The sequence below is a fragment of the Osmia bicornis genome, chromosome 14 (genome assembly GCF_907164935.1).
Source record: "Osmia bicornis bicornis chromosome 14, iOsmBic2.1, whole genome shotgun sequence".
In the NCBI taxonomy this organism is placed as follows: domain Eukaryota; kingdom Metazoa; phylum Arthropoda; class Insecta; order Hymenoptera; family Megachilidae; genus Osmia; species Osmia bicornis.
This window is the reverse complement of record NC_060229.1, coordinates 4,077,610-4,104,713: the sequence shown is the minus strand read 5'-3', so window position 1 is coordinate 4,104,713 and position 27,104 is coordinate 4,077,610. Positions and strand designations below refer to the sequence as shown.

General features: G+C 43.4%; 2 protein-coding genes across 12 annotated transcripts in view; one reads left to right on the top strand and one right to left on the bottom strand.

Annotated features, from left to right (window-relative positions):
• LOC114872716 (RING finger protein nhl-1) overlaps positions 1-26,392 on the top strand; it is a 42,861-nt gene extending 16,469 nt beyond the window's left edge. For 2 of the 7 annotated variants that reach the window (XM_029180239.2, XM_029180241.2), the window contains exons 3-13: positions 5,200-5,381; positions 6,043-6,276; positions 8,546-8,895; positions 11,420-11,695; positions 14,119-14,440; positions 15,707-15,930; positions 16,969-17,240; positions 17,423-17,732; positions 18,255-18,368; positions 18,453-19,908; positions 23,088-23,489. In XM_029180239.2, coding sequence (XP_029036072.1) covers positions 5,202-5,381; positions 6,043-6,276; positions 8,546-8,895; positions 11,420-11,695; positions 14,119-14,440; positions 15,707-15,930; positions 16,969-17,240; positions 17,423-17,732; positions 18,255-18,368; positions 18,453-19,908; positions 23,088-23,399 — 4,050 coding nt within the window. In that variant the 5' untranslated portion in view covers positions 5,200-5,201 and the 3' untranslated portion in view covers positions 23,400-23,489. Of the gene's footprint in view, positions 1-4,810; positions 5,113-5,199; positions 5,382-6,042; positions 6,277-8,545; positions 8,896-11,419; positions 11,696-14,118; positions 14,441-15,706; positions 15,931-16,968; positions 17,241-17,422; positions 17,733-18,254; positions 18,369-18,452; positions 19,909-23,087; positions 23,673-23,732; positions 23,895-23,969; positions 24,127-24,685; positions 24,968-25,737 lie in introns of those variants that run through there. The other 5 variants (XM_029180244.2, XM_029180243.2, XM_029180247.2 and 2 more) reach the window with 5 other exon arrangements.
• LOC114872718 (calmodulin-binding transcription activator 2) overlaps positions 26,301-27,104 on the bottom strand; it is a 38,876-nt gene continuing 38,072 nt past the window's right edge. For all 5 annotated transcript variants that reach the window (XM_029180249.2, XM_029180250.2, XM_029180253.2 and 2 more), the window contains one exon: positions 26,301-27,080. In XM_029180249.2, the coding sequence (XP_029036082.2) occupies positions 26,774-27,080 (307 nt within the window). In that variant the 3' untranslated portion in view covers positions 26,301-26,773. The remainder of the gene's footprint in view (positions 27,081-27,104) is intronic.

Here is a 27,104-nt window from a genome sequence, read left to right as displayed (position 1 = left end):
CATATTCCATTTAACAATACTGATAACGCAGAAAATGGTTATTCAATATTTCATGGGTATCAGCGACGAGACAAAAAAAAGAAATCGAAGAAAATTCCAAGTACCATCGGTGGAAAGGTTAAACTGGAAAATGGAACGTCGACGAAATGAAATAAGGCGCGTTTAATATCTCTGGCTCCCGACGTCTTCAACCCACGAAAATACCTATTTACCCCCCCTGTTTTTTCTTTTCGTGTATTATAGAAGCAGAAACGATAACGTTAATAGGGAAGAAACGAAAACGACTTCGCTGTGGGGGGGAAAAAAAACTTCGATAGGAGCGAAAAGTTATGGCAGTATTTCGATATCGTCGTCTACGGAGCGGCTATTTCGACGTCGGCATCATAATGGTTTTTTCCAGTTGGTCGTACACACGGATGAAAAGCGAGCCTGCCGGGAAGGCAATTCTCTAAAATTTTCCTGGCGCAACTGTATCCGATCATCTGGATTAGCCTTTAATATTGGCCCCGGTGCTTGGCGTGCCGCCAGATTGAACATAATTGATATCGATTCACGCTGTCGCTGCGAACCACGGTTTAACTTTAATTACAATAAACGGGTTAACTTATAATTTCTAATCAACGATAATCCATTACCCGGCTGTCTGGGATCATGGCGGCGGTTTGAAAAGCCCTGCTGAAAATCTGATGACCGAATGAAATAAAAGAAACGATCGCGCTGTGAATTTTATTGAAATTTCCTCAGCTAGATGTCCGAGGGTAATTTCGATTATTCGATGTAATTGCATCGTCTAAATTTATCGAGCTCCGCATCGTTCGACGGGTAATAAATAAATCATAGATCACGAGGCGACAAAGGAAGATCTGAAATGCCTTCTAAATCGAGAACGCTAATTACAGACACGGAAAAATAGTCGCGGATGATCCACTTTCGTTGTTCGATATCGATCGGTTTATTTCCATCGATCCAAATCAACCGATAAAATAGACGTTAAATGGCGGTCGTTGCGGTAATCAACTCACAGCTGCAAAATGGATAATTAGAATTGAAATTCATCGTCGTCGCTCCATCCAGAGAATTCTGAACTCACAGCCGTTTCATTCAGATCTCTCTTCTTTTTATTTTTATCTCAGAAACTTGGTCTTTATTTAGAAATGACGCGTACGAAAGGACGAAGAAAAATGTATAAAAGACGTCTGCGAAGGTGTTATATTTACATCAAGGTCCCTTTTGTCTCTTCTCGGGAGTTCAGGAAACAAATCTATCTCTTTTCTTGGGTAATCAAGTTTTTCGTCTTCGTAGCAGATACACGTTTAGGAAAATCGTCCATCTTTGCACGCGCGTCCGTTCGTTGACGTACACACGCGGGCGTAAATTCTGAAGCGTTATCGCGCCGACTTCTCGCGTGGATCTTTCGTCGAAAACGAACCGCCGGAAATCGAAGGTCTCCGTCTAAGTATAGCACTCGCGCCTCGCTAGCGTAAGTCTGCCTACTGACGTCGAAAAGTGTCAGTATACCCTGGACCAACCGATTCCAGAAGCACGCTGATCCGTCTCCGAGTATCCCGCGAGATCGCGACTCTTTTTATTCAGTTTCGTCGCGATTCTCGCTTCGATCACCTTAACTCGTCGATAGTGCATCGCGTGTGAATTCACCTTTCATTGTGCGTGTCTTTTATATTTTGGAAACAATTGTCTCTCGCGAGAGTAACAAAGTTTCGTTTGCAATAGGGGCGCGTTAGAAGACGAATTTTTATTTTTTTTTTTTATTTCAACAAGAGAACAGAAGTTGGATTTGTTTTATGTCGGTGTTTTGAAGAAGAAAAGAGAGGGTTTAATATATAAGTCTCTGGGTAGGTAGAGTAAAATGAATTCTTCGCGTGTTCTGCTTTCCTGTTATCGGGAGATTCTTGCGTTCCATGGATCGCGATTTTATCACTTTCGTTCATACTGGCGTCTATGAATATCCGAGAAATTAGCTCTATTTTTATATTCCATTAGCTCCGTTTTAGATTTTCGATAGAAATCAGTTAACCCTTCTTCGGATCATAGCCCACCCCCGAATCATTAAATTAATCAAGCTTTGAATAATTATTTACAAGCTTATGTATGGGTGCAATTGTTGCAAAATTTCTATCTGCATCATGCGTTTTTTCGTTCAACTCTCCACAATAAAAGGGTTAAAAAACTATCCATCGTCGAAACAAAAAGGAAAAAATTGAATTTTCGTACGTGCACGAAAATTGTTCAAACGTAAATGGAAAAATCGCTGTTTCGCAGAACGATCCTTTGTTTTTAAAAATCAAACAACATCAACGCATGAGAGAATTCCCGAAACAATTGTTTAATTCGGAATACAACGTCGAGTTTCTCGCAATCGTGCGAAAGCCTCGTGAAGATGCGCGATATAAACGGGAATTTGGACGGTGCGGACGTTGAAACGACGCCCACAATTTTCGGCGTGTTTTTCTCGCGGACAAAGGAAAAAGCTGAATCACCAGCGACGCCATTCGATTGCTTGGCGCGAAAATAATAACCCTCGCCACGTGCATCTGCGTCTTTCCACGCGGAGGAATTCGGAGAACGTCGCGCTTTGTGCTGTTTGAAAAAAGCTTCCACTCGTGAAGGAAATAATTAAAAAGCGTCGAGTAGTCAAAAGCTCTAGGAAAACGATAGAAAATCGTCTCGAGAATACGTAAAGTTATCGTTGAAAATTCTTGAGAAGTCTATTCGTTCTTTGTTCTCGGTACGCCTCGATTTTTCACCAAATTTTCCCCTGACGGAAAACAAATACGTACGAAAATATCATATTGATTCCAAGAAATCGAAGCACCGTTTAGAAATAAATAATCAAGACATTTATTTACTGGACAGGCGAAAATTCTATTCTGTTTTCAATCTGAGGTGAAAACTGATCAAACAAGATCTTTGTCAAAATAATGAAAATCCAGGAAAATTTATTGAAGCACACTAGTACATTTGCATAAAAAATTTGGTCAAAACGCTTTCTAATGACACAAAAAGGGAAAGATGATGTCGTACAATATACACTTAAAATTAAACATGAATTTTGACAATTTTCCAAGATCAATAATTTTGAAGTGGTATTTGACAACTGGTAAAATTCTTAAACCAGAACTTTGACTAAACTTGAGGGCACTTGAATGACTGTCAAATTTAAAGGAGAAGATTTCTGACCAACTTTTCAATGCAAATACCTTACTCTGAGATGTCAGAATTAGCGTTCCTCTGGGTAGTCGGCGGTCGGGTGCAGAAAGTTGCTAATACAATAGCAGGTAGCCGCCTGTTGCACCCTAGAATTCGCTTTAAGATCAACAAGTGGTTCGTCTAACGGTAACAATGCTTTCTAATGCACCGCTCGTTTCCGGTCGAGTTCTATTAAACGATCGGTCCTTGGCACGATCTTCGACGTCGTCCACGAGTACGTACGTATCTGGGAAGTTGCGAAAGCACAGACGAATTTTGGCTCGGCTAACGTTTATACGTGTCTTGCTAACGCTTTGAAATAATCATTCGCGATACTTCGCCGCGGATATACGTGCGTGCGTGCAGCCGGATCCCGATTTTAAATTTAACCCACCCGCGTTCGCGGATGTCTTTCGAGACTCGATTAGAAATCGCGTTCGAGGCAAACGGTCGAGGAAAATCGCCGACGAAAATGATTTTCTGGCGAACACGGTTCACGGCAGAGCGATACGCCTTAACGATTAATAAAACGAACGTCTGCAGCAGAATGTAGAAGAAAACGTAGCGAGACGCGAGTAAACATGTTAATAATAGAACGTCAATGGAGGAAGATGGGAATAACCAGATATTATTAGATTCGCGTGATCGAAAAATCCGTTTGATCAGACGGAACAAAAAGCTGAAGGAAGATCGGACAGATTATTTTCCTTGGCTCGAGGTGCGATTGCGTTGGAACGAAGTGAAAATGTTCTAGTCACTTGAAAGAAGATTCATATTCAATTTATACCTTGGATGTGTTAGTTAATTCTGGTGGGAAATTGGGCGATTCGCTTTGAAAATGAGGCGCAGTAGAAATATCCGTATATAGTCAGACGTGTACTAGTAAAATGGTTTATCGAAGTCATTAGAAATTCATGCTTTATACCGATGCTTCAATTGATTATTTTAGATTGTTAGTATCATTTTAATGTTATTCAACACCTACTGACGTGGCAATGAATTAAATGACAGTAGATCGTTTCACTGCCAAGTTCTCGTTTAATTGCCTGAATCGAGTCTTCAGTAGCAACGCACAAAGTTCACAGGGACATCCTCTCAGTTCACCCATCTCTCGAGCACCAACGATCATGATGCACCAGTTCTCAAAATAGAAGAGCAACGACTGCGCGAAAAGATCTTGACATTGTCTCTAATAAAAGACAATCGAGTTGAAAAGAATTCTCACTTCCCACAACGCTCGACGAGTATAAAAATTCAATGTGCCTTATTAGCTTCGAAGATTTTTACCAATTCTGTGATACTTTATGTCTCGTTAATTCAAATCGTTCTCTGCTTATGGAGAACTGCGAGGAAAGAAATTTTCCGCGATTAAGCAAGTTTTCCTTTCAATTGGAAGAGAGAAAATACGACGTCCTCGAGGAAACGCGACACGATGAGTAACGACTTGGCACAATGAAGGTCTCCAATTGCAACAGGCTACGAATTACACGTTGCAACTATTTATTAACTGTGACAACGATGACTTTACATATCCCAAAGTGGCGTAAGGTTCGAGGATATTTCACAGGAAATTGGTGAAACCAGTGACGCGTGTTAATCGAATAAATGTATCCACCTCTGGCAGTTACCATTGTTACTATCATTAACAAAAATTTTAGCCATATTTGTAAATTATGAAACTCCAACTACAAGTATACGATAAAACGAAACACTCCCTCTAAATTATACATTCCCGATGACAGCACGCTTTTAAATACTAGTTCGTCGCCGTTTTCAGCCAGTACGTGAGTGACCACCGAAATAAACGTCGCGTTCGGTCAGCGAAATGAATTCGTTCCTATCCATCCAAAATTTCATCGTTTTACTTTTTCGATAGATAACATAGAATTTTATCGTTTCAATATCGTACGTTTCCACTGATTTATACCGTTCGAATTTACATTGAATTCGAACTAATAAAAATGCTAACGCGTATTCTGTGTTATTTTACAGGCATGGAGCAGTTCGAGCAACTGCTGACGTGCGCGATATGCCTGGACCGATACAGGAACCCGAAGCTTTTACCATGCCAGCACAGCTTCTGCATGGAACCCTGCATGGATGGCCTCGTTGACTACGTGCGTCGCCAGGTGAAATGTCCAGAATGCCGTGCGGAGCATCGTATACCCTACCAGGTGGGCGATCAATCTCGCGAGTGTTAACGGGCGAACTTTCCGACCCGCGGAACATCGCGAATATTTCACTCGACAAAGTTTCACCAGCGTCCTTCCGCGAACTTCCTTCTTCGGAACGCGTTTCCGCGAACGACGAATCGCGAACAAAGGCAATTACAAAGTCGCATTAATCTTTCGGGCCCTCGAGGATCAATCCCTAGGGGCCGAGTTTACAAAGGGAAATTGTTCGTCCGACGCGTAAGCAACGGGAAAATCTAGAAAGATTCAAACGGAACGATGCAAATGAAAGAACGTACGGTTTCACTTAACCGGGTGTAATGCGTGACTTCATATTTATTCAACGAGAATCTCATGAAATTGGATGAAGTTTTACGGTGACACTTTTCCAGGAACTATTTATCTTACCTCTCGAAAACGTAACCTTTAATTAAAAGCAACCGCGAATCAACCGGGAAAGAGGAATGAGAATTCTTTAAAAATCATTGAGAAACAAAAGGAAGTAAACGATTCTTTCGTTTGACATTCAATTTTGGATAAAAGGAAAGCTTGAACGAGTTTCGCGATCAAAGGTGGAATTTTATTTCCTTCTATTCTTGAGAGGAGAATCATGGTTATTCGTTTGCCGGTACTCGACTAGTAAATTGTACGGTGTTATCACCAGGGTGTGCAGGCGTTCCCGACCAACGTGACCCTGCAACGATTCCTGGAATTGCACATCGAGATCACGGGAGAACTACCGGACCCGACCAGCGGACAAACGATGGAACGGTGCGGGGTTTGCTCGGAGAAAAGCTACTGCTCCCTCTGCGTCCACTGTGAGAAAAAGTGTTGTCCCGAATGCAAGGACGCTCACATGGACATCCTCAGGCGTGAGATTACGCGCATCAATTCCCAGGTATGATCGCATCGATGAATCCTTTATCTTTATAGATACCCGATCGCTAAAGAACTTTACGCCTCGTTTCGTATTCATAAATTAAAACGAGGATGTTATGACTTCATCCGTGTTATGAAACGGAATGTATTTTTCGTCTACGAGACCGGAAGAAGAAACTTTTTCCTTTTAAAGAAGAAGAAACGATTTCACGATCGAGCACCCTTTATCTTCTCTGTTCGATGAAATTAATGGCGATTTTAATAAGCGACGAGGATTAAGTGAAGACGAATCGAGGCGAAATAATTTCAGGGTTCGGAAAAGTTGAAATTCAGTCGCCAGGAGCGACTCTGAAACTGCAGGAAATCGAGGAGAACAATGTTGTATTTACTCTTCGAAGTAATAGAACGATGTAAATTCGTGCTGTCTCCAGGAACAGTAAACCGAGAATGATTCACCTCTATTTCCGGGCTAGAATAAACTTTGGTGCAATCGCTTTTGAGACAAACCAGAGTTCGCAAACGCATCGACAGGCCATGGATATTGCGCGTCGAACGCAGACAGAGAGGAACGGATCGTACTTGAAAATCGAGATCGTTTCTGATGATCAACGTTTCCTGCGCAATTCGATTCGGAACCCCGCTTTTTCTATCGCACGGATCGAGGAAATAGCTTCATCCGTGATTTCATCCCGCCTTCCACCTATTCTCTTTCTATCTGAATATTTCAACAATCGTAGACAGAATAGTAAAAAATATTCAAAACTCACCAGTTGCAATGGTAATACGTTCTTCGCGAATTGATCATCGATATTGCCTGGGGGGTTGTAATTGCAAACGAAGTAAATTAAACCCTCTATGTCGTTTGCGATTCCCAGACCGATCGTCCTCGCCTCCTTCCATAGCAGTTGAGTAAAATGGCGAACGTCTTCTAAAATTTGCGGTTGTTTCTCTCCGTAATTGAAGAATCTCCCCTCTCGATACCTGTAATCAATGAAATCCGATTGGGATCAATTTCCCAAGTAGATAAGAGGAAATCGAATCTAACCAAGATTCCAGAGGATCCGACGGTTTGATCTCTCTCTCGGTCTTCTTCCAGGTACTTCTGAATATATTTTCACCGTACTTCCCTTTCGGTCTGTACTCTAAAGCACAATTTTTCGCCAGGACATCGGCCCATTCTTGCGCGTAGTCGTTCAACTGTTGGCACAGTCATAGAAATTTCCTCGGCGTTATTTTAAATCGCGATGTTCGTCGCTTTTCCGCGGATAAAAATACGAGGACAATGTTATTTCGTGGCGGGGAAAAAAGGAAGAACGATCTCGTTCGATATTTCATAGGGAGGATGTAACGTTGGAAAAATACGAGGAAAGCTACGTGTACCTTCTCGTCGATTTGCAGCGGGGGGGCTTCGTGTGCAGCTCGGTACTGATTATGCAACCGAAGGAAACCAGCCACAAAATTTGGTGGGAAATTTCTGCAACAAAGCGGAACATACAGTATACGCGGGAGAGAAGTTTTGACCAACTCCTCTGCTCACTCCATGTTTCGTTTGAACGGGTCTCAAGAACGGCGGTGTAACATGTTGATCGATGCTTGGGTACAGGGAGGTGAAGTGCTTCTTATGGGAATTTATGGTGAAAAATTTATGAACGAGGCTACATGGTGCAGGTTTTATGGTTTAGGTTACGCGAACGTCCAGCGAACAGTCGCGAAACGAACTTCGAACAGTTATGTTTATAGGGGCGTGAATCACGGATTATTTATTGTTCGAGGAACAATGCGCAATCTGGTGGAAAACTTCTGATAGTATTTTTCCTGCTCTTCTGATATCGAATGATAGGAAATCACCCCAAGTATTTTCAGGTAAAATAAAATTATTCCTTTTAGAATTTTTGAGTAAATGAATTTCGGAATATTTATAGAATTTTGCTTGTGGAACGATTCAACTGAACCGGGATGAACACCCGTAGAATCAGGTTAACAAAACCATACGTGTATCTACTTACGTGCTATGCGCGATCCAGAAATAACCGGGTATATTTCTTCGCTTCTAATGTATTCAAAACAAACCCTCCATTTCGCGACGCGAATTCTAAGCAAAATACGAAACCACGGGAAACCAGTGGAAACGTTTCTAAACGTATGTTTCTCTTCTCCCTTAGAAGAATCCAAAGAAAATTTTGCAAAATTTTTAAAGTTCTTTGGAAAACATTCTGTGTTGAAGGATGAAGGTAAAATAGGAATGTTACATGCATTTGAAACGATTTAATTATAATTTCCTTTTGCAGATACGCAGAGGGTTGCACAGGTTGCAAGACGCGTTGGCTTTGGTGGAAAAAAACACACTTGGTCTGCAAACAAACTGTGCCTCGGTCGGAGAAGAGGTGGACGAGATTTATCGGAGGCTGAGCAAGGCTTTGAAAGACCGTACGGAACATCTGCGTAACGAGGTCGATCGATACCTGGGCACCGAGCTTAGAGGCCTGATTCAGCTCAAAGAGAATCTCGAATTGGAAATCGCGAATATCCAGAGCAACTGCGATCTGGCGGAGGCTCACATCAATGAAAACGTACCATGGGACGATTCGGAGCTTCTCGATACGAAAGAGCTCTTCCTGCGTACGGTGGAATTCATCAGGTTTGTCACACATCATTTTTTCAAATCGTGAACTTACAACTCTCAGCTTTTTAATTTTTAAATTAATATTTCAGGACCTTGGGATAATTAATATTTTAGTTTACAAATTCTATATAGGCTCCAAGACTGTCTTCGAAGCTCTCGAATTTTTAAATCGTCATGCCTGGACCTTGGAATAAATAATATTTTATTTTGCAATTTCCATATAGGCTCCACGACTGTCTTCAAAGCCCAACTTTCGAGTTTTCAAATCACAATTTCTCAAATCCAGTTGGAATACTGAATTTTTCATTTTCCAATATTCTATAATCTGAAACACAGTCACAGATTTAGTATTTCTTATTCAGACCACGATTTCTTCAGCCAAATATCAGATCTGAATCTTTTATTTTCTAACATTCTATAAGTTCGTGTAGTTTAATAGCAAAGATACTCCAACTTTCATATTTTCTTGCTCGAATCATGATTTCTTGAAAGTATTTAATCCTTTATCCTGTAGCCCCGAGCAAAGTGGCTGCTTTATGGCTCCGGTATGAAAACAAATTTCTCCGCGATATCTGTTATCTTTTGAAGCATAGTACCCTTACGGGACGCGTAGTTCATTTCGTGTGGAGATTGAGATTAAAATTTGTCGAGTCAAAGGAGCGACAGCAATGCGCTTTCGCTACTGAACTTTCATTCGAACATGTTTCACGTGGCTAACGAGATAGGAGATCGCAATTAACGTCGTCGAAATAAAAATATCTCGGGAAGGATTTGAAAATCAGCGGAAAAATTATCGTGCACTCAGCGAGGAATAACGATCTCCTTGAAACGTATAAAACACGATAAATTTTCTCGTTGGAAAGGCAATTTCCTTGGCCGAGTATGTGTACGCTTTTGTTGCTTTATCGAGCGTCTAGTTGAATGTCAAAGCAGGGTACCTCGATCTTGTAAAAATTATGATAATCTTTATTCTTTTTCGACATTCGGTCGCGAACAGATCGCAGAGTAAGTCATAGGTTTAAAAGATAACCAAAGAAGCGAACGCTTTCTCACACATCCTTGTTCCATAAATTTTCACGAAATAAAAGTATCCCCGTTACATGGGGCGTGAAACATAATTCAGGCAATGAACTATAAATCTCTCGTTTGTTACGGCAACCTGAACACGTCTTATCTTCGCAATTCATCTTTTAATTTTTTCCCCCGTTTCACTCCACATTTTTTCCCCGCTCTGCATAGGTGGCAAACGGTTCCAGCTTACCGAGTTATATCCTCCAGCGGCAATAAAAGAGTATTTATTATTTTCTGAATGAACGTAGTCGTGAAAGGAAGCACAAAGTGAAACACCGTGCGGAAAGTAACTTCCGACGTTTTAAAGAACTCAAATTAAAAATAATCGTTCGACGTACAGAGACTGTTTCCTGGAGCAATCTTTTTCATTCTCAACCGTGAAATTTACGGATTATACAGTAAATTGATAAAACTTCATAGAACGGGACTGTGTAGAGTCGTAAATCGTCTAATATACAGTTCTCCTTTTGCCCGAAGAGTCGGAGGATCCCTTTTGATCCTCGAAAGGGAAAAGTTTCCAGTGCAGTTGAAAAATAATGAAAGCTTTCTTCTCATTTAGTAAGAAATCTTCGTCGTTTGTGTAACGTCGCACTTTTTCAAATTACTTCTTCTTTCAAATTACCACCGTACCTTCCACGAGACACGAGAAGGTCTTTCAAGAGACACGAAATGTGACTCGACTCTCTATAACATTTTTATCTGATTTTTATTCATAGAACTCTGATGGTTTAATTTCCAAGCACACTCTGCACGTAGCTTTCTCTCATCCGAGCCACGTCGAAATTCTAGTTACCCTTCCGCATTGTTCGCGGCACAACAGCGTGCTAACTACGGTACATGGTTTAACAGTTCCCGTTTCCTGGCTCACACGGTTATTATTCTCGTAGGGGAAGATTATCGGAAACTACGAGGGTAGAAAAAGGGACCAACGCCTGAGATAACCTGAGAAATATTTAGGAGCTTTCCTGCTTCGCGTCGCGATAAATATAACAAAGATATGGTTCCAGGCAAGAGTAAAGCGCTTCTTGATATAAAATGTAAAGCCTTCAGAGCGACCGTTCAAAAAGGGATAACACTCTATCTGTTTAATCATTCAGAAGATAGCAACAATCCCTCTAAATTAAAATATTTTTTCGATGAATATAAATTATTTACCCTGTCATTAATGGAGCTGTTATAAAGATTAACACCTTAAAATGTGAATCCTTTCTGTTTAATTATTTACGAGATTACAACTACCCCCAAAATAAAATCAAGATATAAATAGCGTACCGTGTCGCTGTAATTAAGTATTCAACTTACTTAAAGTAATTATCAGCACTCGGTGACAAACGTGGCCGAGTGCGAAAAGAAACTTGGCTCGTTAAACGAAACTCCCGTTGAATCCAGCAAAGTGTACACGTAACTTCCTTGGGTAAAGGGTAAAAATTTCGTTAAAGGAGTGTTAATTTACGATCGGATGTTGCAGGAACTTCGAGTACGAAGCAGGGGATTACAGTCGGCGAGTACGTTTCGTGATGGCTCACGATCCGAACCAGCTGGTCCTTCACGTAGCGGGATACGGCGAGCTGAATATTAAGCCAGAAACCGGAACCGGAGGACTGTTGGGTAGTTCGAGCAGTTTAGCGCCTCCCGGAGGATCTCCCGGTCTCATGAGGAGCAAAAGCGACCATCGGCTCGCTTCTCAATACCGACAACAAGAGGAGGAACGACTCGCGAGAAACCGATACGTCCCTGAATACGAGTAATTATCTGTTTCCTTCAAGATTCCCTACTGATTTCAAAACCTGTCTCTGTTGCTACTTTATGTAATCGTGACTGGCTTGTCGACTGAAGTTTTGATAGTATTTTGTTCGTTTTATGATTCTGACTGCTGGCCACTTGGAAAGCAACGTTGATTTGTAATAACTTATTGTGTACAAAGAGGAGTACTTTAAATAACCGTGTCTCGCGTGACCGTGCACCTTCGACCACTTCAGAAAATACCAATCTTTGAGAATTTATTTCTAAATGATAAAAGCAGGGTATAATTTGCGACACCCCTTCAGGATTTATCACTTTCGGATGAAACTGTTTTTACATACCCAGTCGGACAAACATAGAGCAGCAACAGAATTTATTTCTATGAATATTCTTTGAAATCAAGAGCGATTTATCACAAGAATTATTTCGTTAAAATAGAAGAAATTCGAGCTCGAGGAACGTAGGTGGCTCGAAAGGAATCCGATTTCGAAACGTTTTCGAAAAAGAGAAATATAGTTTGGTATAGGAAGGAGGAGAGTTGAATAGAGTAGTCTCGTATCGTGAAAGAGTGTTTCTCTAAAATGAAGACAGAAGAGAAGAAAAGAGGAATTTCTGGCCCGACTGGCAAAAACGTGTTTGACCGTGGACGTAGATTACTTTGGAGTACTGCCAATCGGCATCCGTGGTGGGCATACATTTTTCAGGATGTCCCACATATCTATTCTAGCAAACGTTATAAATACACGTGGCTCCTCTGGCTGTATCTTTTTCTTGGCGTGGGCCGCGAACAACTTCCTCGAGGCCGAAATAGGCATGGTCGACTTTAATTACCGTCCGTGTTTCGTGTAATACGCTGACCGGCAACGGTTACTTTTATTAAGCCACCTCGTCAAAATGTAAATTAAAAGCTTTTAATATAATGCACCGCGGGTATAAACAGTAATTCAACTGTGGAAGGAAAATTGCAGCTCGTTTCGTGTCCTCGATACAACCGGAACCGGCAATTAAAGGGTTGCATGATCGTCTTTGCTAATTTCGGAATTTTCGCTCTGATAATCGAGGGTAATTTAAAGAACCCACGGCACGCGAATTTATCGCAGGGTCGAATGTTACTGCAACGACTGAAAATTTTATTTTACTACTTTTTAAAGGAATCGAATTTTCTTGGATTCGGAAAAGTATAGAAATTTCGATGAGAATAGTTCTTAAAGCATGCTCAACGTTGCTAAGGAATGACAGTAATTGAAAATTCTTTTTATTGCTTGTCGACGTTCCCTCTCAAGGGAGATCGCGTTAAATGTTTCGATCGAACGAATTCCAATAGAATAGACAAGAAAAAGGATCCTCTCTCGAGCGATCGGGTTAGGACCATTCCGTGTGTTCCTTCTTTCCTTCGATCCTTTCTATAAAATAGAAAGGATCTAAATAAAGTATGGGCAGATTCGTTTAAAGCACGTGCAACTGTTCGCGTCGCGAACGATGAACAAAAGCACGGAGCTACGTGGCGTAAATTTTTAAAAAACTTATTCCCCGAAAAATCCGATTCCAGCCTCGATAATAACCGGCCTTCCCTGACTCGATTTTCTCTGCAAACGCGTTTGAATAATTTAAGACACCATAAGATGAGCTCGTGTCTCGCATTTCGAACGTGGAACCGGCTGTACTTTGCAGACTTGAAGGGGATCAATTACCGTCAACTCGTGCACAAACCCCTCGCTTCAACCCCCCGTCCCTAATCTTCGCAAGTTACACGAAACCAAGCCCGTGTCTGTAAAGCGATAATTAAGCAACACTCGGATAAACCCGATGGATCTATTGCTGTGCACTGTCTCGAAAGACAGATAACCCAGTTCCAGAAAATCGCCCCGAACAAAATGTATCGTTTGCGTTTCGGCTTTGCGATAATTGTTATTCTTCGACGAATATACGTTATTAATTCTTGAACAATGGGCTATCGAAATCGTAAATTTTCTTCGTCATTTCTAATTTCTAAAATTTTCAAATGGAAGCACGAGTTAATTATATTTCACGAGATGGGGTATACAGTTACAAAGTTATTGGTAGTTACAAACGGATCGTATTAATGGTACGCGTCACCGGAGCTTACCAAGACGGATGATGGCTGATCACTGTGCCCGGAACATCCGCTTTATAGTCAGATTATCTCAGTTCGACTCGAGTGGACATTCCAGGGGATTGTTGGTGACAGCTTAGATTCCTATTGGAGGATCTCAATCTTCGTCCCCTGTCTTGTTCCTAACTTACGTTACCTAATCCGACGCAACTCGAGATGATCGGATTAATGTCTCTAACTATATTCGCCTCGAGACATGTAAATTTTTCTAATTATAATTAAACATCGAATGGAACTTATTGTATTTCGATATCGCTGATGTTGAAAAGCTTGAAATTTGTTGAATTCAGATACGATGCCCCGGATTATGAAGCACCGAGGAACAAATCGAGGTACAGGAGTCGATTCATGCGACATCGCGACGGAGACGATTCCGACGGCGACTCGAGGTCGACCGTCAGATTCACGTCGACGCCCCAGGAATCGTCGGGGCTTCGCGAACGTGTCCTGGACACGGAAGACGCGGCACGCGGTCCTTTATCCGGGATCTTCCGTCTCACGGACTCGCCGCGTGTTATGAAGAAGCTTCAAGAGTACGAGCGAGCCGGGAAAAGGAAGAAAGAGGAACCAGCTCCTCATCCTGCTCAACAACCGCAACCGGCGAAGCCTCAGGTCAGTGGAATTTTATTCGTCCGACTTCGAGGGTACTCGTTGTACTCTTAAGAATTATTATTTTCGCTCGTTACCGTTCGTTTCGACAGACACACGGTATTTCACGAATTTCAACGCACTATTTGCAACTGCGCTTTATCGCAAATTAATTTTGACATAGTTTCGTTCAAACGGCGGTTATCGATTTCCCTCGCTCGCGAGAACATTCTCTCTGTACTTTTCCATCGGCTTCCTGTTCGTTTCGAATAAATCCAGAATGAAATCGTTGTCTTCCTGGCGAAAATGCAGCGGGCGAAGCGATCCGTTTTCCATCCGTCGCCGATCCGTTCGCATTCTCGCCAGGATTATATATCCGTGTATCTAACTCGATGAGCAAAATTGGAACGCTGACTCGATCATTCTTGATATTCGTCAATTTCACAGGGTCGTATTTGTTTTTGACAGTGATTCCGCCGCAGAGTGATTTCAATGATTTCACACGGATTCCCTTGCAAAGGCAGGCGGAACACAGGAATGCGGATTTCGAGCGGAAGTTGAATGGCGAGCACGACACGAAAGTAGCTTCGAAATCGCACGCGGTTAGATCGCTTGGATGCGATTCACCGGGATACTGAAATATTTCGATCGTTCGGTGTGCAATTACACGTATCGATTACCCGATATGGATACGTAAAGGGGATAAATCACGAGGAAATTTAAAACAATTCGATATTTCAATTGGACACACGCAGAAGCGTCGCGACGCTGACTATGAAATGTACACTTTGGACACCGCTCATAAATATGTAAATAATTTTGAAACGAGAGTGGTTAAATCTAGCTTGTAGTTGCCCGCTGTATTTTTGTACGATATCCTATTATAATATAAATGGAATACATGAATACACGAATGTACATATATTTTTCTCATCAAGAAGCATTCATCTGTTTCTTTCGTTTTTCTTTTTTTATAATCGAGTTCATTTGCGAGCGAGCCCTCTTTGTCCGACGATCGGGCGCGCTTGTTCGCTGGCAATTGCATTTTTATGCAAGCGCGAAATCAGAGCTGCATATTAATGCGGCGGACGGGCGCGTGTTGTCGCATATCGTATCACGAAACACATGCTCAGCGGGAAAAGAAAGCCGACGTGTTTGCAGCTGCCTAATCACCGGCTAACGAAATTCACCTCGGACGCGTTTCATTAAAAAAAAAAAAACACAACGAAGGAGATTATAATCGGCACGGTCGGCCCACGATCTTGTTAAATATTTCTGTTTATCGCGTAGGTACAGGTCAGAAAAGTGCCGACTGCGATGGCGAGGCAGACCAGCGACGACGATGAGATCTCGAGGATCAAAAAGCAAAACAAAACCACCGCAGCCACACCTGCGACCGAAACGGTGGAGGAACGACCACCAGTCCAGACACCGACACCCACGCACCAATCCCCGAGGGAAACGCCAGCTGAACGAGAAACCGAAGAACCTGCGCGAAGACCAATGCCCGCGAGGTTAGTTTGAAACCGATGACGCGCCACGTGTGTCATGAATTGCAGAAAATTGCAGAAAATTGCATTTTATTCGATCACTTTCGATCGATTTCGCTTTAATAAATACGGTGGGTTAGTAATTGATGGGAAAACGTAAAGTCTGATCGAATATCGATCGCAATTAGCATTAAGTCACGAGGATGTATGTTGGTTCCAGTAATCATAAGTGTCTCCAGTAGTAGTAGAGCGTAACTAGTCAGACCGGCTGATTTATGCCTGTTCCGTAGAAGCAGATCGCCTCAATTGAACGGGCAAAGTTAGAGGCGTATGCAATTCGATCTCGCGATACCCTATTACGTTTCGCATGGTAAAATGATTATTTCGTGACAACGAAAACGTAACTAGGTGAACAATGCTCGAATACCCTCAGGGTTGAAATTTTTTTGTCATCCCCGAAGCATACAATCGAACGCTTATTCTTTTTCTGGTCACGAAGGATGGCCGGGGCTGGCGGTATCCGTAGGATGCAAATTTTTCCGTGCCACTTGCGAAAATTCAAGTGGGTCAGCATTTTTGTTTCGTCCCTCGCCAGGTCGAACGTTCCTTTTTCGATCGCGGCGCAAACTTTTCGCGAGGGAATTTTTATAGGCTCGCTAACGCCTGGTCGGGCATTTTAACGAGCGCGAGTTCTAATACGAGAGACAAGGAGGTGAGAAAATTGCAGATACCGGTGTTAATTTCCAAATTCCATTCCGTCCGACCGCACTCTACGAGGCGGCTTGTCAGCCGAAAACCGTGCCTCGTTTTTCTCCGCGACGACGCTAGATGAAACACCAACTTCCCCCTCGGTGTGCATTAACGAACAGCCCTTTCATTTGCACGCTCCAGGTACGTTCGCGTAATTACGCTTCGAACCGAACGCGTTCCTCCCGCGATTTAGGAAAATGTACGTAATCGTGCGAGTAATTGGTTGCAGCGGCAAGCCGAACACAGCGACACGCCGGGGAGTAATAATTACCAGCTCAAAGAAGTAATTAATTGAAATATCCTTACTTGCAGGAGAACTTCGACGGATACCCACGCGCCTGCGACGAGAAGCGCTTCATCAGACTCGAGCACCGGCTCCGAAAGCTCCGCAGGATCAGGAATCCGCAGCACGGGCGCGTCGTTCACTGCTGAGGAAATGAAGCAGAAGTATCTGTCGAGGGCACCCTCGTCGAATTCAACATCCGCAGCTTCCACCCCGCCAGCTGCTGCACCGGCTACCACCAAAGACTCCGGCAACGCCTCGCCTGCGACGCGAGCTTTTCAGAGTCGTTTTTTAGGCACAGGTGAGATTTTCTTCTAATCTGTCGACAAAACGGTAATGGCTGTAATTAAATCAAGTGGCCTAGGAAAGTTGTCTCCATTGTAATTAATAATCGATTCTTTGCGACGTATGATCGTGGTTCAAGCAAAATCGCGACATTACGGTATACTTATTCGTGTACCGAATTTTCTCCTGTTTCTTTAGGTAACCGTGCCGCTCCACCGCCACCCACGCAAGCTCCGGCAGCGCGAGACGAGACCGGTGTAAAGAAAAAGGAGGAAGAGGATGACGAGGACGAGGAAACGAGCAGCTCCTCGGAGGAGACGGAGTCCGAGACCGAGGAGGAATCGGAAAACGACGCTCATACCTCAGCCACGGCGTCCTCCGCGGCTACGCCGAGCGTCCAGGATCGTCAGAGAAGCGAATCAGCGATGGCGAGGACAGACATCGGTCCCCTGCTAGCTCGCAGCGCCGAGGCACGTCGCGGTAGCAAAGAGGATTCACCGTCCACCAGGCAAGTATCTTTTCTCTCAGGACTCCTAATCGGAGCGTTTTAATTAACAAGTAACATCGAATCGGATCGGTCTACTCGCGGTTAAATTTGCTCGTTTATAATTTGTCAAAGCTCACGAGATTCAACATCGTGGATATATTTTTAACGATGGGCAGATACTTGAGAGCGATTTTTTTTTTCGTCCATTACGAGATGAATTTTCGACGCTCTCGCGTGCATCCTAGCCGTCTCTTTCTGTTTTAACGACGAATCCGAGGAAACGAAAATCAATACGGTGGACGAGCGGTGAACCACTGTTCGTTCGTTCTGTCGTGGTAAACGGCCATCGACAACGGAATTGCCGGTCATTTTCGATCGTTAACTGCAATCTTTCGCGCGCGACATACGTGTTTTGAAAGGCGTCGATTTTCGAAGGCGGGTGAAAAGAGAAACCGGGTCGATTGGATTCTACGGCAAGTTCGCGTTTGAAAATGAAAAGAAAAATTGAATATTAGAATATCGAGGGAATCACTCGTGTCTCAGGTATTCGTCGCCGAGAGGAAGTCCCGCTCACTCGGTGACGAGCCCGACGACGACGACGGCGACGGCGACGAGCGGCGCGGCGACGTTGACGACACCGGCCGGCTACACCAGCAGGTTCGTAGCACACATAGATCACGGTCAGACTCATCATCAGGCCAGTTCTAATTCCAGTAACCCCCACGAGCGTAATCGTTTTAGGACGTTTAGTGACGGACACGATGAACCGATCGTGTCAAACGATCGTGTCGAGGATTCGGAAATCGCGGCTACGAACGCGGATTACGATATTTACGGTCCGGACGGAACGAAGGTTAAACCGCAGTCGGACAAACGTACCCACACGGACGGTAGTACGGACACCGACGACACGATCACCTCATCACCCTCCTCCTCCTCCGCGGCTAAATTCAAAAGTCTCGAAGGTAGCGGTTACGACAGTCGTGTAGAGAACCGCAGCGAGGTCAACGAAGACGCGTTAATGGAAGGTCGTTCGGGGAACGGCGTGAACTCTTCGTTATCCCTGGCACACCCCGCTGTAAGGGACGAGAGATACCAATCGGTCGTGGATAACTTTGAAAATTCAGCGAACCCTGAGGAAAACTCGCAAGAAACATCGACGGAGAGAAAATCTGGTGACGGATCAAACTCTAACAGTGACACTGAGAGCAGTTCCGAAGGTGATACCGACTCGGAGACTGACGAGGAAGAAAACGAATCCAGAGACGAGAACAGTAATATAACCAAGAAAAAGACTGAAAATCCGGAGAAGCAGAATGGTCCAGCTTCCGAGGAGAAGAATAACGATTCCGAGGAAGAATCAACCGACTCGGATACCAATGGGAGCATCGTTCCCAACGTCCCCAACTCTCGTTCCGAGAACAACAGCCTGGAACGATACGACGACAAGTCGAAGCGTCGAAGTTCCTCGATCCTCGAAGAGAGGAGCATCGAGGAATTGTTCGACGATAACGGATGGGTGATCACCGATCAAGATCTGCAGCCGGAAAACCCTCCGAGAATTTCGAAAAGTTTAAAGCCGATCGATCAACACGATTCCTCCGCTTCGAATATCGAGTCACCATCGACGATGGGGAACGAGCGTGAAACAGGACACGAGAGCAACGACGAAACGACGGAGATGAACGGTAGAAGATTGAGTATGTCGGGATCATCGGAGAATTCTTCGAGGAGTCGAGTGTACAGACAGAGCAGCATCGGTAAAAATGGATGGCTGGTGTCCGACGAGTCTGAAAACGAGTCCGAGAACGCGGCGCGAAAAGAAACTCTGGAGAGGAAGTTGGAATCCACGGAGAGGATCGCGAACGCGGATAATAATCCATCGACGCCGATGTCAACCGCCAAGGAGAAACACAGGGTACGTGATAAAGATTCAAATACCATCACTGATAACCCGTGGAACATCGACGAGAACGGCTGGGTGATACTAAACAAAGTGAACGACGCTAACAAAACCGGCGCGAATGAAACCACGGACGAGACGAGCACGATTCGTTCCCAAACGACCGACCTCGTAATGAGAACTAATATCGAGAACGGTGCATTAGTCGCGAACGCTACCCAATCGAAAGAGACCGAATGTTCCAACGAGCACGAGGACACGTCTGGTGTCGATATCACAATACCGATGCAAATGGTAACCACCGTTTTCTGTGTGTCCGTACTGTGTTACAGCGTTCTAATCAATCTGTTCCTATAACTCGTATTTATACATACAACCTTGTGCCTCCTTTCACACCTGTATATTATTATACGTTCACGCCTTCTGTTCGTTTCTTACAATTTTATTATTACTTTCTTCTTCTCGTTGTTCGTCGGTGTTTGTCGTGAAAGACTGGAGACTACTCTCACGGAAACAGACGAGACTGCCTGGAACGTCAAAGATCCGACGCAGCAGTTTCTTTTCCTCCGTGTTCGTTATCTTTCGTTTGTTCATTTTATTTCACGCTTTCCTCGAGAGACAACTGAATCTGCGCCACTTGCATCGTGAATTCGAATTGTTATTTATTGTTTCGCAGTGAAACTGCTGCCGTGGATCTTTCGTTCCTTTAACGTATTCTCTACCAAGATCCGTGTACCGAGTGGCAATTACTAAAACGGAGAGTATATAACCGATAGAGCTCGCTAATCCACGCAATTATTGTATGATGAATACTTGCATTTTATACATTGTGATAATCGTACGTACGATCGTAATAAGCGTATTATTTTATGTTTCCCTTTACTTTTTTTTTCTGTTTCTACGTTGATCAACCGCGACACGTGTCCCCGCATTGCTCAAATAACGTAGCTTAACGAGAGAGGTGAGAATCATCGCTGTTAGTCGAGATATAAAAGGAAAGAACAAGTGTAGTGAGAAATGACCGTCCCTCCCGAGAGCAGCTTCAATTGATTGAAAAAGATTTTGAGAGAAAACGCTTCTGAATCGTTCCCATTTAAGGGCATGGTCGCGCGAATGGCATATCAGGCGGTACGATTCTCGTAGAGCGAAACGTGACGCGTGACAAGCCGTTCCCGCAATTAGTCCACCTTTCATATCATTAAGTTTTTTTGTACTCTTTTTTTCTCCTAGCGAATAGGCCTTGCGTCAGTTTGTTGGTGTGGTAAATAAACTGCATTTCTTTGTGATAACTCGTATTATTTATTTCCCTTTCAACTTGTCCTCAGTTCGACGATAGTAGTAGAAACCAAGCAACGAAACAGAATAATTCATTGTCGTGTTCCGTCTGTAAATTTTTGTCTCATTCGTATCTTTTTTTTTCTCTTCTTGTATACTACTTGTAACTCGTTTCTTTTTTTCTCTGTAATTTTTATTTCATCCCAATTGTCTAAACGTATCATTGTTACTCGTTTGTATATAATATGTACGTTGTCCCGATTCGTGAATGGAACACAAAAATGTGGAACGTACGGAAAAATGCACCTTTATTTATTGCACTAACAACAGATTGAACGTTTCACTCACAGTCGATCCATTAAGCGGAATCCGTGTTACTCGTGGCACGCGATCCTCAACGAGATACAGCTTTCTTTGAAACTTATAAAACCACCCCTGTGATCTCTGTTGCACAACCTCAAGATGCACGCACGCTCACAACCACGAACTTACATCGTAGTCGACGAACACGTAACGTAACGAGGAGAAGGTAAAAATTAGAGAAAGAAATTAAAATCGATCATATTTGAAAGTGTACCGAGCTTGAAACGAAGACGGAAATCTTCCAAGCATCGCATATTGTCCAACGTACGAGAAACAATCGCTTGTATAAAATGAAGAAATTCGTATATTAATCAAGCTTTTCTTTCGTTAACAACACGAATCCTCGATTGGTCTTTCATTTCTTCGAGCTTCTCTAATGAACACTTAACGATACATTTCTAACGCGAAAAGAATACCAGGGAAATATTGCATACGGAACTAATGTGACCGCATTGTGCATGCACACGGAAAGCCGTGAGGCATCCAGTAAAAGGTTTAAATATAGTCGCGTTTGTTACTTAAAATATCCGCGGTGGCTCGGATAGTCAGTCGAGCTATATCGGTCTGTACTCTACTTGACTGGAAACGCGGATGTTATTCCGATACGTTTTACCGTGAAGGATCCATTAAACGGGGCCGGCTCGAAAATCGTTCGGAATTTCCGAGGGGAACGAGCGGGAATTTTTTTTTTCGCGAAACCGCGAATCGCAAATTCAACGCGCTCGAACATCCATAACCGAGTCGTTCGAATGTTTTTTCAAGCTCGACAGAAGAGAACCCGGGGTAAATTCGTGCCAGACCCAAAGTATCGAAGAGATTTCAAGTTTAGGAGAAAAAAGCAGAAAAATATCGTTCGGAAACTGCTATAAAATTTTACGATCGGCGAATGCGGCAACTTCCTTGCGTATTTACTGTCGAATATTAAAAAGCGAACGTTTATCGCCGACGAAAAACATTGAACACCGGAGTGCTTTTAAAAAATGATAAGTTCCAGGAACACTTTAAACGTGGACGGGAAATGTATCGATTCGTCTTTGATGTACCCCATCGACGGGGGTACACGAAAATTCTTCTAGTGCTCTTCGAACGAATGATTCAATTAGAAAGTTATCGGAAATTTCTTGTTACTCGGGAATCGTTTGATTCGGTGAGAGAACGCGATCGATGACGACGGAATAAAGAGGTGGTAATTAAAAACGATAAAGATTCGCTATCGACGAAACGAAATTGCTTTCAACGATACAACCTGTCCGTTTCTCTCGAGTTCGCTGAGTTTATGGAGGTAGCGATAAAGAAGTGACGTACCAAGCGTACGGTAGAGATTGATATATAACGCAGCAGATTACACATCCATTTTCACTACTCGTGCATCGAGGATACACGGCCCTGATTGTAGATCAGATGTACATACAGAATGTTGTGATTAATTGCCATGGTTCCCCGCGATACAATGATTCAACTAACGTTTAAACGTTTACGAGCAACGAAAAACAAATAGGACGTACGTATGATTATCGGTACGTAAAATGATCTGTTCGAAATGGTGGAATATTGACAGGATACATATTTGACGTAGCTTCAGAACAGAGAATTCAAGCTTCAGCTTTTGTCTGCACTTGGCTATACAGATAACAATGTAGCTTTTTCACAGCCCAATCCGACGAATTATAATACGAATCGTTCGCTTGTCAACCACGCGATCAACCATCTCCCGAATGACCCACCCTCGTGTTTCGACGGCCTACACGAGTTATCCCAGTTAATCACCAAGTAATCCGGCTTCTCGATTAACCAGAATATCTGAACGAGACAACCTTCGTTCCGAAATGTTGCAGGTTCTTGAACAAGAGCAGGAGCCAGGCGGCCATGATGGCGAACCGGGAACGGGAACGGGAACGGGAACGGGAGAGAGAGCGGGAGAGAGAACGGGAGAGAGAACGGGAAAGGGAGAGAGAACGGGAGCGAGAAAGAGAACGCGAACGAGAACGAGAGCGGGAAAGAGAAAGAGAACGGGAGAGAGAACGAGAACGAGACGTGGACACCGAGGTCGAGTCGCCTCTGTCAACGAGGTCACGGTACGCGGCGTTGAAGGAAAGAAAACAACGGCTGGCTCGGTCCAGAAGCTCGCACAACTTCGGCGGCGATGACCTCGACCTCGACGAGGATCCACCCTCCCCGACGACCCAGTCGCCGAACGCTTATTTGGCAGCCAAGTACGGAGCCGGCTCTGAACTGGCCAGAAGTCGGAGCACCCATGCTCTGAAATCGCGTGAGCCAAGCCCGGAACGCGATAGAGCAGGAACCGAGAAGGATGGAGCTGCTCTGAGCTCCTGGGCACGGTACCTGAAGAACAAGTACGGGAATCGTAGCGCCAAAGACAAGGAGCCGTCATCGTCAACCTCGACAATACCATCATCGAGGTAAGGAGTCGATGGAAATTTTTCAAAACGACCTAATTAAAATATCGAACTTTCTTTCAGTAGCAGCGCGACCTCGAGAAGGTTATCGCTCGGTCTACCTTTAAGGCACACCGGTCAAACATCCTTCGAATCTTCTGACGACGATCAAAAAAACCCGTCAGGCTCCCCCACGTCCCCTACAGCAGCTCCCGTTATACCCGCGGCAGCAGGTTCCTCCACTAGGTGAGTTTCTCCCGTATCGATCAAAAATGATCCCCGATATTTGACAGAAAAAAAATAATTACCAAAATGTCACAGTAATGGCCGGAGGAGTCACTACTTGCTGAAGCGGCGGCAGCTGTTCAAGTTTGGGATGCGGGGGAGCGAAGCCGGATGCTTTACCTGGCCGAGAGGCCTTGCGGTTGGCCCGGACAACACCATCGTCGTGGCCGACAGCTCTAATCATCGTGTTCAAGTAACTAAAAATTGCAATATTTTAATAATAAAAATTTGCGTCTTTCAGGGAGCAAGAAGGATAAAAGTTACCCTTCATTTTCAAGGATATCTTCTTTAATTATTATTTTATGAGGTCAATGATTCTTGTGCTAATAGCATCACGAATCTAGAGATCCACGGTTCAAATCCTAGGTTCCCAACATTTTTTTTTTTAATGATAATTTCTCTCTTTCTGAATAATTAAAATTCTATATAATTCTAAACTAAAATTCTATATTCTATTTTGAATAACTTAAATTCTATAAAAATTGTCGACAAAACGGGGTATAGGCATTCAGCTCGACGAGCTCTAGAAGCTGGCAAAGTTTCATTAATAAGTGAGTGTATCACTTGGGTAGTTCTCCGTGTTAGACCACGGCCGGAGAAATCAATTAGTTGTACCACTGACTCGACTCTCGTCTATTATTTACACGTATCGATGTGGGAGGAGATTCATCGAATCTCACTCGTTTACATATACTAACGTAAATGTATCGCAAATAGAATCAGGTTTGAAATATTGTGCGTGAATTTTGCAGGTATTGGACTGTAACGGGAACTTCATGAAGGAGTTCGGAACATATGGAAGCGGTGAGGGTGAATTCGATTGCCTCGCCGGGGTGGCCGTGAACAGGATCGGGCAATACATCATCGCGGATCGTTACAACCACCGAATACAGGTTCTCGATCCTTCCGGTCGTTTCCTGAGAGCCTTTGGCTCCCAAGGAAGCGCAGACGGTCGATTTAATTATCCTTGGGGAATCACCACCGATGCTCTTGGATTTATTTATGTGTGCGATAAAGAGAACCATCGCGTCCAGGTACGTGTTATCGCGATACTGTTATTTATTATTATTTACGTCACGATACAATTCGCGAAGTCGTACGAACAAAGAAAAACGCTCGTACCATCTGATGGATCTCTGCTTGTATTGCTATCTATTGTATTATGAACATACGATATTAATTATTTAGATAAGATGTTAGTTTTCAGTGTTCTCTTAACCCCCCCAACAGCCCTCAGTATATGTGTACCACAATTGTGTACAGTTGATCCTGAATAAACGTATCAACTTTTTTTCTGCAATAAACAGTTTAATTCTAAGCTGATTCTTTGTATGAACCCTTGAAACGTCTTTCCGAGAAGCGAGTTCAGCCACGAGAAAGCATACGGAGAAGTAACGTATTCGACGAAGCGTAAGTGATGTACGAAAGAAGAACGCGATTTTCATCTAAAAAAAAAAGAAAAAAAAAAACAGTTCCTTAGATTCGTTTCACCCATTTCAATGCTAAACACTTTCAACGAACCGTACATAGACGTGTAACAATTTCCGTTCATGAATTAAACATGACACTCAGAGTATTCACAGTACTAGCACCGCTTCGATCGTTACGGATGCAAACACCTGTTCATAAGACCCGATGACACAAATGTCACAATATATATAACAGAAGGTATTCTAACAGCGTGGCACCATCATGTTAATACGAATTTCGAGAGGCATTTTAAAAAGCAACCCCTTTGTTTTAACAAAAGAAATCCCCGGAAACGTGTTTCGTGTAATCTGTCTAAAAGCGTCTGTTTTCGTAGGTGTTTCAATCGGACGGTACGTTCGTGGGCAAATTCGGTTCCTGCGGAAGCGGACGCGGCCAATTGGAGCATCCTCATTACATAGCGGTGAGCAACACGAACCGCGTGATCGTGAGCGACGGGAACAACCACCGTATACAGATTTTCGACGTGAACGGTCGTGTGCTGACCTCCTTCGGATCCGAGGGTTCCGACGAGGGTCAGTTCAAGTATCCCCGGGGTGTCGCTGTCGACGACCAAGGCTACATCGTGGTCGCCGATTCCGGTAACAACAGGATACAGATATTCAGCCCAGAGGGCGCGTTCCTCAAGTGTTTCGGCGGTTGGGGTAGCGGCGACGGTGAATTCAAAGGCCTAGAGGGTGTTGCTGTCACGTCGACCGGTAATATCGTCGTCTGCGATCGCGAGAATCACCGCGTCCAAGTGTTCTGAATTCGTTTACAATCAATCTATCTATTCATCACCCTAATCTCTCTTTCTCCCCTTTATTTGCGTCGACCAGGGACGTCGAGCGATCTCAAGGAGCTTTAAAATCGATACAGCATTTCTCAAGGTTCTTTCTACACAGTACGCGTAGTTAGAACACGAGCAACGCTGTGGTCCGATAAAAAAAAAAAAAAAAAGGGATTTCCAAGTGGACGAATTATTATGGAAACGAGACCGACGGTTTCGTTTGAAAGGGTTGAAACACGTCGCGTTAACCGCTTGCTTCGTTAGGATATTAACATAGCTGTGTTGTGTTGAGCTAATTTTCTCGCAGGGGAAACCCTTTGATACAGACCATGGAAGCTATTGTCTCTGAAGGGGAGGGGGATTATTCAAGCTATCGATCGTGTCTGGAACTTACCTCCCTCTTGCAATTGATCTCGATGATGTAACTTATCGAGGATTAAAGAAAAAACAAACTCTTGGACGTCGGTGTGATTCAAAGATACTGGTTTAACAGAAAAGAAAAAAAATATATGTACATCGTTTATCTTCTCTCTCTCGTCTTACCACCCCCTCCCTTAATTCTGTCACCCTCCTCGTGCGCACATCATATCCGCGTAACGTAATTTAATTTATACTCAAAGTGACAACAATACAGTTTGTACCGTTTGTATGCTTTAAATAAATTGTTGCGGAAGAATGAAAAAAAAAAAAATGAAACAAAACCCTTGGTGTTTAAACACACCCTTTGTTGTTTTGCTGAAAGAAATTTGTCGAAACAGAAGGTGGGAAAAAAAAAGAAAAAGAAAGAGGAATTATCACCTTTTAGCGATCCAATGACGACCTTGTTCTGGTAAACCATCCCCTGGAAAATTAGGACGATTCGGTGGCGTGACTTGGACGATTGCCTAGAGCTAGAATAGAGAAACAAACAAGGG